The 12,346-nt window shown below is 38.2% G+C and overlaps 1 protein-coding gene across 1 annotated transcript; it reads left to right on the top strand.

Annotated features, from left to right (window-relative positions):
- The first annotated feature begins 652 nt into the window (after positions 1-652).
- fmod (fibromodulin) lies at positions 653-9,411 on the top strand. Its single transcript, XM_018091533.2, has 3 exons — positions 653-901; positions 1,725-2,656; positions 8,576-9,411. Exons 2-3 carry the CDS (start codon positions 1,735-1,737, stop codon positions 8,725-8,727), a joined length of 1,074 nt encoding a protein of 357 aa, XP_017947022.1. The 5' UTR covers positions 653-901; positions 1,725-1,734; the 3' UTR covers positions 8,728-9,411.
- The last annotated feature ends 2,935 nt before the right edge of the window (positions 9,412-12,346 follow it).

Consider the following 12,346-nt stretch of genomic DNA (forward strand, 5'->3'; position numbering starts at 1 on the left):
TTAAAAAATAACCTTGTCAGCATCCTTTACATAACACTTTAAAAAATGTGATAAAGCTGGTCCTTTCTTAGATCATGTTTATCTAAATTTCATCCCATCTAAGGGAAAGTGGTCAGGATAGTAGAAGAAAGGTCAACTAAAATATGTAAGGCAAGATACATTTCTAAAGTTGTAAGGGGGAATGTGTATGTATAGTATTTGTGGAGGATCAGTGAATGTTACAGGAACCACAGCAGCTTGTAGAGTGATTAATTGTTACCTTCTTTTTTTACATTTATTTGTAGCTAATTCTTTTATATTGCTGAAGTAGCACAAGCAGGATCATGTGGCATTTCATTTTCCTCCAGAGAAACACTGTTTTAATCCTGTGCTCTGTATTATATTAAATCTTTGTGTCAAATTATGTAAAAACAAATTTTGTAATATCTTTAAAATAATATCACAGAAGCCGAATCTTAGCTTTTGAACAATGAAAACCTTATTGCTATATTTTGGGAACCTTAGCAATGCTTTGCCCTGTGTAGGAGACAGGGAGGGGTTGAAAAAGTTACCAGAAAAGGTTGTAGTTGGCAGAAATCTGAGGAAAATACCAATCTTCATCCCAGGTCTCAATTTCCATAAACACCTCCTAAGGACACAGAGGAGGGATCTCATCATAGATGAGAGAGAGCATGATAGAGAGAGAAAGAAACAAGGAGGAAGAGTTCATAGAGTGAGGGGTGAGAATATCAGTAAGTGAGAAATAGAGTGTGCAAAGAAGAAACACCTGATGCTCTGTATATAAACAGATATTCATTTTCCAGTAAACACACTGCTGTAAGTTTACAGCACAAAGCACCCGTTCAGCCCATCTGAACGTCCAAACAGTGACTGAGCTAAAAGGACACATTCGGCACATCTGGTAAGGATATCATCATATTTTTATACCTACGATGCATAGGCTAGGATGTAAACCAGAGGAGCATTTTTAAAAATTATTTTATGCTGGACAATGTGCATGCTAACATCCATAGACATCACATTTCTGTTTTGATTTCTTTTTAATTGTGTATTAGTCTTATGGTCAGCCTGGAAACTACATAGCATCTTTGTTTTCAGAAAAAACAAACTGGTATATAAGAAAAAAAATACAGTACTAGATTTTTTAAAATCAAAATAACGATGCTTAATTTTTTTAAACTAACTTAATCTACATGTCCTTTATTTATTGTAAGCAAGCCAATTTTCTATTGGTAAAAGTCTGTACATATAGACTATCAATAGCCTTCATTAATATTGTACCAGACGCCAAACAATACTTTAAGGCTAATGTATTTAAGTAACATTTGATACAGGTCTAATAAACCAATCAAATATATATATTTGAAATATTTTTATTTCAAATAAAAGACTAGTAAATGTTTACAGCTGATTGACTGCTTTTTTTACTGGAACTCAATTGAAACTTTATACCTGTTACACTACCGCTTTAATGCTTTATAAATAATGTGTAGTAATATTAATCACGCCGACACTATCTCCACCACCTCTCAATTTATAAATGCTTTTTAAATGTAGGAAACTATCTACAACTTGCAAAATTCCACATATGTTTTTATAAACAATGCTTGTTACAAACCCTACACACCACACAGATTTATTTAGAGATTTATAAAAGCTGTTTTGTCTTTGAAGAATTATGGGGTTTTTTGTAAATATTAAACCCAGTTTTTTTTCTTCCTCAGAATCTGCAGCATGAAACTTTTGTTGTTTCTTCTATTCATCTCTGTGTGTAATGTTTCCTGGTGCCAGTATGATGAATATGATTCTCATTGGTGGATTGCCTATTTGCACAGTCAGCAATACAGCTATGGACCCTCCTATGACTATGAGCCCGTCCCAGCACTTCCAACTGCCAGTGACTGCCCCCAGGAGTGTGAGTGCCCCCCTAACTATCCAACAGCCATGTACTGTGATGGGCGTGATCTCAAGTACATGCCCTATGTCCCAGCTAGAATCAAATATGCATACTTCCAAAACAACCATATAAGTGCAATTCCAGACGGAGCCTTTGATAATGCCACTGGGTTGGTATGGTTAGCACTGCATGGGAACCAGATTGTAAGTGACAAAGTAGGCAGAAAGATATTCTCCAAACTTCGAGGGTTAGAGAGGATATATCTGCAACATAACAATCTGACCCGCATTCCCACTGGCCTGCCTCGCTCACTGCATGAGATACACCTTTCTTCCAATCAGATCTCTCGATTTCCATCAAATTCTTTTGAGGGTCTTGAGAACCTCACTGCACTTTATCTACATGAAAATCAAATTCAAGAGGTAGGGAATGCTCTAAAAGGGTTGAAGTCCCTGGTGCACTTGGACATTAGCAACAATCAACTTCGCAAGCTACCTGACTCATTACCAGGCTCTCTGGAACAGATGTATATGGAGTACAATCAACTCAGTAATGTTCCTAATGAGTATTTTAAGTCCTATCCAAGGCTTCAGTATGTAAGGATATCACATAATCGTCTTACCAATGACGGGATCCAAGGAAATACATTCAACACTAGCAGCCTTGTAGAGCTAGATCTATCTTTCAACCAGCTAAATCGTATTCCACCTGTGAACACTAATCTGCAACATCTATACCTGCAGGGAAATAAAATTGAAGGTAAGTGAATGACTAATGCACTAAAAAATCCATAACAATATTACTCTGTGTCATGTTGTAGCAGTAAAGCTCAACATGTAAAGGGTTAAATTTTCAATTTAGAAAAGTCTGGTTGGAATCCACATTTGAGGGAAACCCTTCCCAGTAGGGGGTAATTCACAAATACCCCCTAAAGACAACCAGGGACTGCGGGAGGTGACAAATTCAGCAGAGGGAGCAGACAATGTGAATCCAGCCATTTGGAGGGTGGGAAACCTGGGACTATTGATTTCTTTGATCTGTGATCAAAGAAGTCAGTTGTGGACCTAGAACAGCTATCAGAAAAATATGGATTATAGAAAGGGATCCATATCTCCTCTGCTTTAAGGTCCACATCCTCATAAATGACATAGGGTTTATGAGGAGGCCCCAGGCTTCCCAGTGATACCAAACAGGGACTGCCTACACCCACCAGTTAGGAGGGATGGTTTCTGGGGGACTGGGACATGAGACACCACTCATGTTTGGTATCATTTTGATCACCCACATATGGGTTAAAACAAGCCCCTATTTTCATAATAATATTGGATACTGGCAAGTACCAATATTATATGACAAAAACTGGCATGAGAAGTGCAGGTCTCTACAAGGGGTTGGTTATGTGACAAGCTCCTGGGCACTCCCTCCTCATGCATACTGTAATGAGGGAGGAGCCACGCAGGGGGATATAAGGGGCATAGACCCCGGGACTAGTTAGCTCATTCTGAGGTCCCAATATGTTGGGGGATGGGCTCAGGACTTTCAAACTCTTGCCTCAGAGGACAGAACAGATAACTTGGTAACGTACTTAGGGTTTTCTCTGTGTTTTTATTCCCTTTTATTTTATTTACTGTTTTGTATGTGTGTGTCTCTTTTTGTAACATCTTTTTAAAATGCACTGTTTACTCTTGTAATATTAAATATAAAATTTAATAAGTTCTGTCCTTTGGCTCTATAACGATCTCCACGTACCTTGTATGACTGCTAAGGCTTAAGTGCTGGGCTGTATGTGTGTTGAGTAGGGGGGGCCAGTTCTGTGTAACTACTAATTAACTAGTGGACTGTCAGCAGGAAAGTGGGTATGTAAATTAACCTTGGCTGCTGGTGTGTTTGTGAAAGTAGTAGAACTAACACTAACTGCAGTAGGAAAGTTGTGTGTGATATATTTGTGTAATTAGGTTTCTATTGCCTGTTAATGATAGATGGTGGCAGCGAATAGTTATTTGGGGGCGGTGGTGTGTTTGGGGGTGTTTAATGCTAGTCTAACCTGTGTGAAAGGTGACTGTAACCCCTTGGTGAGTGTAACCCCTTGGTTCCCCGTCCCGGTGTCAGACGCGTCTCAAAGTAGCGCGTTCGTGACACTCTGGTTCCTGATTATGACATAAAACTAAAGCACTCATAAAGTCAGTAATGACCTTGTGGGCCAGAATAAATTTGATGAGAAAAACTTATCTCAAATCTGGCCCTACATGCCATAACCCTTTATAATGCTAGATTTTTGATCACCTCATTTACTTTACTTCACTTATGGACCTGAGTTGCTGCTAAAGAATATCCAGCTAAATGCTTACTCCTTGGCCCACTTGTTAATTCTACATAACTATATCACCTTTATTCACTATAATATCAAAAAATCACTAGACAGAGCTCTGATTGAATAATATATTCAGTAACTATATTCAACCCAATGCCTCTCCAAAATTGTTTCCAATACTCCATTAATCTGCTGATCACATTGTAAGTGTGCGCTGTAGCTAATTCTGTCTCATAGTAATCAATCACCTGTTTGCTTTCAGTCACACTCATGTTCAAGTGATTATTGCCATCACTTTTACGCCTAACCTTTGTTTGACTTTTTATTCATTCTACTACCACTATCCAAGTTTTATACTGGATCCCACATTAGAAAAACCATTAATGCTATGATACCCAGTCAGTGTAATGTACATAATGTGTTCTGTCTGTTAAAGGTGAATGAAAGGCTAAGTCACTTGGGGGTGCCAAAATGTTAGGCACCCCCAAGTGACTTTAATCGCTTACTTTGTACCCCGGGCTGGTGCCCCTGTTAGGAGAAAACTGCACCAGCCCGGGGTACCTTGAGCAAGTGCTTCCTTCTTCCTCTTTCTTCTGCCGGTGAAATCCCTGGGCCGGCACATGCGTAGTATAGTGAAAAGCTGACTTTCTTGTTAAAGTTCGGCTTTTCACTCTACTGTGTATGCGCAAATGCACGAAGCAGGAAGAAGGAAACGCTCGCAGCTACCCCAGGCTGGTGCTGTTTTCTCCTAATAGGGGCACCCGCCTGGGGGAAAAGGTAAGTGATTTAAGTCACTTGGGCCTAACATTTTGGCACCCCCAAGTGACTTAGCCCTTCCTTCTCCTTTAAGAGGAAGATCAATGATGTTATATTGGGATGCCTTTAAATTTTAATATAGTTTTACAGTTATTTTGTTAATTTCAGGTTCCAATCAGCGGTACACTATTATCTTGCAGGCAGATAGATATGGGGTATTTATAAGAAGTTTTGCCCATCCTTAAAAAACAGTCATCAGGAAACAAGTTAAGCTATTTTCCATTTTATGGAAATAAATGAGATATACTGCATCATGAAATGCCTAAACAACACAGCTCTAACACAACTCTAATGTTACCTTCATGTTCCATCCCTTACCAGGACACCATGCCAGCCAAACATGATATTCCATAAACTGTTTTTAGCAGGATTACTAAATACATTTTCTGTTGTTTTTTTTGTCAGCTGTTAAAACGGTGGTTCACCTTTAAAGAATCAGTTCAGTGTAATAATTAAACTGGTTAAATAGATAGGCTGGGCAAAATAAAAAATGTATAGTTAGTTAGTTAGCCAAAAGCATAATCTATAAAGGCTGGAGTTAATGGACATGTGATATAATAGCCAGAACCCAACTTCGTCAGTGACCAGTCAGTGATTTGAGGGGAGGACATATGGGACATAACTTATCAGTTATTTGCCTTTGAATCTGACCTGTGTACTCAAAAACTAACTGAACAATTATGGCCCCCCTCAAGTTGCTGACTAACTAAAACTTAAAGAGAATGTAAAGGAGGAAGCATGGGGTGTATATTACTCTGATGATTACTCTGATGATGTTACATGCACTAAGCTCCAGGGAAAAAGTGTGGTAATGCAGCAGGTAAATGCTACATTCTTTTGCCGGCTTAAGGTAAGCTGAATAACTGCTCCCTGTAGTAAATGGAGGGAGTGTAGGATGGGCCAGCCATTCCAAAGGCCATCCAGAGTTTGCAGCTGATTACCTAGGTAGCTGCATAATTAGCATCACCAAGTAATAGACTTTTGAGGTATATATGCACATGACAAGAGCCATCATTCATGCCTTAGCAGTGATACCAGTCATAAATCATTAAAATTTTCCACACAACAAATCTTTAATATTCAAATATAATGAGAGGTATATAAACATATGACAACAAGAACACACATTACAAATCCTTTAAAATAGCATTGATTGATTGCTTGTTCTTTCTTTGTCATAGTATGTACTTTGGCGCCCATAATAACTGCTCTTTCTTCCCTTTCTGTTTTTCCTGGCTACTGTTGTGCAAGTACAAAAGTACTTGATCCCAATCAAGCATGTTCTTGATTCTCTGTACATTAAAAACATGTTAAAAGGCATGCAGGCAAATGCTGAAATGTGGACATGTACATGCTCAATGTTAAAGGATAACAACACTACTTTTAGTTAGAGTGCCCCCCAATAACATGACTATTAAGTTGTAGTATGAAACAGAGCACTAGAAAATAGCAATTCAAACTAGAAAGGGAAGTTTGAGAACAAACTTCATGTTGATTTGAAAAACATGAAGTCACTGAATGAAATCTGATCTGTTGTTGGCTCCGCCCACTTTTTCTAACCTTGGACCACAGTTATATAGTAAAAACCAGTGTGCAAAGTTTAGGGACCCTGGTTTTAATAGTGTCTGAATGGCAGCAATTTAAATTTCCACACTGAAAGTCAATGAGTGACATATGATTGCCAGTTGGTGGCTCCATCCACCTTTTCTAACCTGGGACTGCAGTTACCCAGTGACTAACTCTGCAAAGTTTAGGGACCCTAGGATTAATAGTTAAAGAACAGCAGCAGTTTAATTTTAAACCAATAAAAGTCAATATGTAAATTGTGATTGGTGGTTAGTGGTTGTGCCCACTTTTTCTAACCTTGAGTTGAACAGTGAACAGTGGGCATTTTAAATTTAAACCAATAAAATTCAATGGAGGAAATCTGATTGGCTGTTAGTGGCCCAACCCACTTTTCCTATTTTTGAACCGCAATCTCCCAGTGACCAACTTTGCAAAGTTTGGGGACATAAAAACTATGGGACTGACAGCATTTTACACTTGTGATTGGATGCAAAGTTCGGGAATCCTGACATAAATAGTGTGAGTGAGAAAGGCAGCATTTTAAATTTAAACCAAAAAAATTAATTGGTGAAGTCTGATTGGCTGTTGGTGGCTCCACCCACTCTTTAAAACCTAAAAATGCAGTCCCCCTAGTGACCCTGGTGTTAATACTGTGTTAATGGCCCCATTAAAAATCAATAGTTAAAATCTGATTGGCTGTTGGTGGCTCCACCCACTTTTCCAACTCTGAACTGCAGTTGCCTGGTGACTAGCTCTGCAAAGTTTGGGTATCTTAATATTAATATTTAAAGAATGGCAGCAGTTTAAATTTTAACGTATGAAGTCTATAGGTGAAATCTGATTGGCTGTTGGTGGTCCGCCCACTTTTCTTGGAACTTGGAACGTAGTCACCCAGTAACCCACTGTGCAAAGTTTGGGAACCCTGACATTAAACATGTGAGAATGGCAACAGTTAAAATTTCCCCACTGAAACAATGAAAGAAATGTGATTGGCTTTTGGCGGCCCGCCCAATTTTTTTAACCTTGAGTACGTAGTCACCCAGTGGCCGACTGTGCAAAGTTTGAAAACCCTGGCATTAAACCAATAAAATTCAACTTTTTTAAAACTAAAACTGCAGTCCCCTAATGACCAATTGTGAAAAGTTTGAGGACCCTGGTGTTAATACTGTGAGAATGGCAGCAGGTTGAATTTGCCCATTAAAAGCCAATATGTAAAATCTTACCTCTGCAAAATTTGGGGACCCTGGTGTTATTACTGTGAGAATTTCCACCAATAGGTAAAATCTCATTGGCTGTTCACAGCTCCACCCACTTTTGGGTATCCAACAATCATCATATTTTCATTCAGGCTGACCCCATTACTATGTGATTCAAGTTTGGGGAGTGTGGCCTCAAAGCTGCAAGATTGGCAGCAGTTTCAATTTCCCCATTAAAGTCAAAGGGTGAAATTTGATTAGCTGTTATTGGCCCCTCCCACTTTGGGTCATCTAACAAATGTTGCTGTTTCATTCGGGGTGACCCCATGATTATGTTATTCAAGAAGGGTGTTCAGATCGGTGCCACAAAAAGACGGGGGACGGTATCGCTTATAAAAGCACAAGCAACCTGCTTCACTATAGGGCGAAGAAGTGTAGAGAGTCTGGGTGTTGTACCCCTAAAACTGTAGGAGGAGTAGCATTAAGAAAATGGGGGGTGCTAAGAATAAGAAGAGAAAAAGGAATAAGTAGAAGAACAGTATGTTGGGTTTTTCAACAGAAATTACAGAAATAGGAATGTAATAGAGGAAAAGGAGTCTCTTTTAGTATTTTTTGTTTGTACTAGTACACTGGTTTATTCTTTGCCAATGGAAAAGCAACTGAATAATCTCATGCTAATTAGACTGAAAGAGCCAGTTATGTGCAAGAAATCGATAGCATACAATTTGTGTATACATTTCACTGCATATGAATGACCTTGATAACATTCTCATGTTCTTCTCTTCTCAGAGTTTTCAGTTAAAAGTTTTTGTACATTTGTGGACATCACCAGCTTCTCTCAGCTTCAAGTTTTACGTCTTGAAGGTAATGAAATTAAGGCTAATGCTATTCCACCGGACACACCACTCTGCCTTCGTAAAGCTGACATCATCCATATGTAGAAGATCTCAAGCTGTGTATATATATATATATATATTCTGCCAGTTACCTACCCACAGACTGAATTGATTCTTGACCAATGTTTTGTTTTAATCTTGCATAGGGCAGAGACACATTAGACAGGGAGAGAAAACAAAAAAAAATTGAAAAGATTAATGTATAATTCTTTCTCCAACATACTAAACCCTTTTATGCTTTCAGCAGTAAACCTACAGTGCACTTATGGGTAACTTTCAGCTCATTAATGATAAGGGCTATTTTCCCATTTCCTTAAACAATGTCAACAGCAGCATCACACAAAATTGTATTTTCGACAATTCAGAGAGTGCCAGCACTATCATGGCTTGTATTTGTATTGTAATCTATTCACAGAGAAGACATAAACAAGTTTCTCCTAAAAACAAATAATGCTTCCCTTGCCCTTATTGGGGAAGTTTCCTCAGCACACTACAATATTATTTCCTGTAATAGGTGGTGTTAGCTATATAATAGTGATTGCATATATTCTGATTTTTCCTATTTTGGTATGTCACCTTGCAGAACTACACCAAAACTCACCTCTGCGTGATCACAGTAAGGCTAATGCCAGACGAGACATATGGCGGATATTTTCTGCCTTACGTCTCCTACATGTGCTTGCACCTGAATGAATGGAATACGCTTGGGTGCAGACACATGTAGCCGAAATACGCATAAAAACGCGAGACTTTGAAAAGCTCACGTTTTTATGCGTATTTCCGCTACATGTGCCTTCACCCGAGTGTATTCCATTCATTCGGGTGCAGGCACAAGTAGGAGGCGAAAATATGCATTAAAATTAGATACATTCGGGTACTGGTGCCTGCACCCGAATGAATGGAATACGCTCGGGTGCAGGCACATGTAGTGGAAATATGCATAAAAACGCGAGAAATACACATAAAATCGCAAGAGTTTTAAAGATTCACATTTTTATGCCTATTTCGGCTACATACGCCTCATCTGGCATTAGCCTAAGACACAGATCAGCCCAAGTTAGAATTAAAAATAAAAAGCACTCTTTATTTTACCACTGCCAACATCGAATTAAAAATACCCAACCCATAAAACCAAAGCAGCACTAGGAGAAAGGGAGGGCCCCGTCCATATGTGTGAATAGCACCTTATATATATAATATAATACAAAAGCACAGCCAATATTATGTAAGTTTTTAAACAGCATGAATCTCTAACTTGAAGACAAACTTTGTAATATGTTTGATGCTGTAATAAAATTCAGCGTGCTGTACTGGAAAATTGCTGGACCATGAAGACTCAAGTAAATATATATCAGTACGATAGGATGCAGATTCTTGTAAATGATCTGAAATGTCTGATAGTAAGTTCCTAAGAACACTGTATAAGCAGAGAAATAATGTGTGAGAGTTAGTTGTACTGCTTCCCCATGGGGCCTTAGCCATGTCTTGCAACGCAATCAATGCTCTCAGATAATAAAAGTCAACGCACATGCATCAGCAAGTCTTAAAGGTTCACATCACAACAAAACCAGAAACTTTACTGCACAACTTATACTTATTGTTCCTGCCGCGTAGACCTGTTTATGGAATGTTCCTACTGCCATCTAGGAGCAACATGTGGGGAAGGGGCCCCCACCTTCGTACAGTGCTGCCTGCACATCAACTACAACTATAGTTGTATATATATCAAGAGTCCGGCATTCCCGGAAATGACTTACTCTAAAAGGAAAAGTGTGTGATGTAGCATAAGTTACTATGGAATCCAGTGATAGCCCTGCTATATTCGTAGTTCTTAAGATACTAGAAGAACAGTCTTTAGCCATGTATTTGCCAAGTTCACAGTTCTTGAAAGATCAAAGAGCCGATTTTCGCTGTGCTCGTCTTTTACATTCAAGTCAGCATGCATTTCCTGTATTCTATACATGCTAAGTATATTTTATAATTTACCACAAATAATAGGTAAAGCTATTTTAATATTAAATATATATTGATACCACAACCCCCCCAATAATGCTACACCTCAAATATTAAAGTGAAAAGGTTCATTCAGTACACCAACTAGGATTTAAGAAAAGAGAAATAAATAATGGAGTTTGTACATATTTACAATAGACCAAGAAAATTCAAATGACCATTAAGTCCAAACTGCGATTTGTATGTATCTTGACTTGAAAATCCAGGAAGTTTCCAACTGAAACAGCTTTCTATCCAATTCACCCTTTCTCACCATGCAGACGGTCAGTACCCTGAAAGTAAGAGCCAGAAAAGTAGCCGTCATAACAGCAATAAATATGTTTAGCAATATTGGATTTTAAATTGCAATTTTGTATATCCAACATGTGTTCATATATCTTCTTTTTAGAGGACGTGTGGTATTACCTACATAAAGGCCACAATAACAAGTAAATAGATAGTCGTGTTACAATTAACATAGTGGATCATATTGTATTGATTCCTTTCATTGCCAAAAGTCATAGATGGCTTGATTAGATCACACTGTTCACAGCTTCCACATTTGAAACTTCCTTTTACAACATTTCCTTGCAGATTTTTTCTTAAAATGACTTTGTGTGAGCAAATCGTTAATACTAGTATTTCTCCTATATATAAACCTCGGATAAGGATTCACAAAACATCCAACTACAGGATCACTGGAAAATATATCACAGTCAGGCTCATTTATCAACACTGGGCAAATTTGCCCATGGGCAGTAACCCATAGCAACCAATCAGCAATTGGCTTTTTTCAGCCCGCTGCAGGTAGAACAATGAAAGCAACAATTTGATTGGTTGCCATGGGTTACTGCCCACAGGCAAATTTGCCCAGTGTTGATAAATGACCCCCAGTGTTCTCTTACTATTGAACATATTTCAAAATTGTTTGCATTGTAAATCATGATGATTGTTTTATCATTATTAACTCTTGATTTCCTATTATGACCTGAGGTATACAAAAGATATTCTCTAGATTGAGCAAAAGCCGACTGGTAGGCTCTATGTAAGGGCCTACTTTTTGCTTTAAATATTCTATAAATCCCATATTCCTAATTGTTACATTTCTATTCAGTAGAGCAAATTCGTCTAAGCCTTAAATACTGGCCTTTAGGGATGCCTTCAATACACTTGGATGGGTGTATAGATGAAGCATGTAGCAACCCATTATTTGTTGTGGATTTACTATAGAGGGTGGTAGACAATACCCCAGCTTTGTTCTTACAAAAACAAATATCCAGGAATTCCAGATGCTCAGTGTTAACATTCATGGTAAAGGACAGATTAAAATGATTTTTATTAAGGCGCTTAATGAATTCATTCAGCAACGCCTGAGAGCCGTGCCATATGATCATAAAATCCTCAATGTACCCATGCCATCTTAAAACATGGTACATGTACCCTTCAACTTCATCTGCTGAAAATAGATATCTTTCCCATAAAGGTTTGCATAGCTAGGGGCACATTTGGCACCCATGGCCACCCTTTGTTTGTAATATACCCCTACAGCATATGTTTGTATATATATATATATATAAATATATATATACAAAAGTTAAGATGCAAAAGCATCCTGACAAGACATGTTTTTACATTTACACCTTCTACTGCAACCATCTAATAAAAATAGCAT

This window comes from Xenopus tropicalis, chromosome 2 (assembly GCF_000004195.4).
Source record: "Xenopus tropicalis strain Nigerian chromosome 2, UCB_Xtro_10.0, whole genome shotgun sequence".
Taxonomy (NCBI): domain Eukaryota; kingdom Metazoa; phylum Chordata; class Amphibia; order Anura; family Pipidae; genus Xenopus; species Xenopus tropicalis.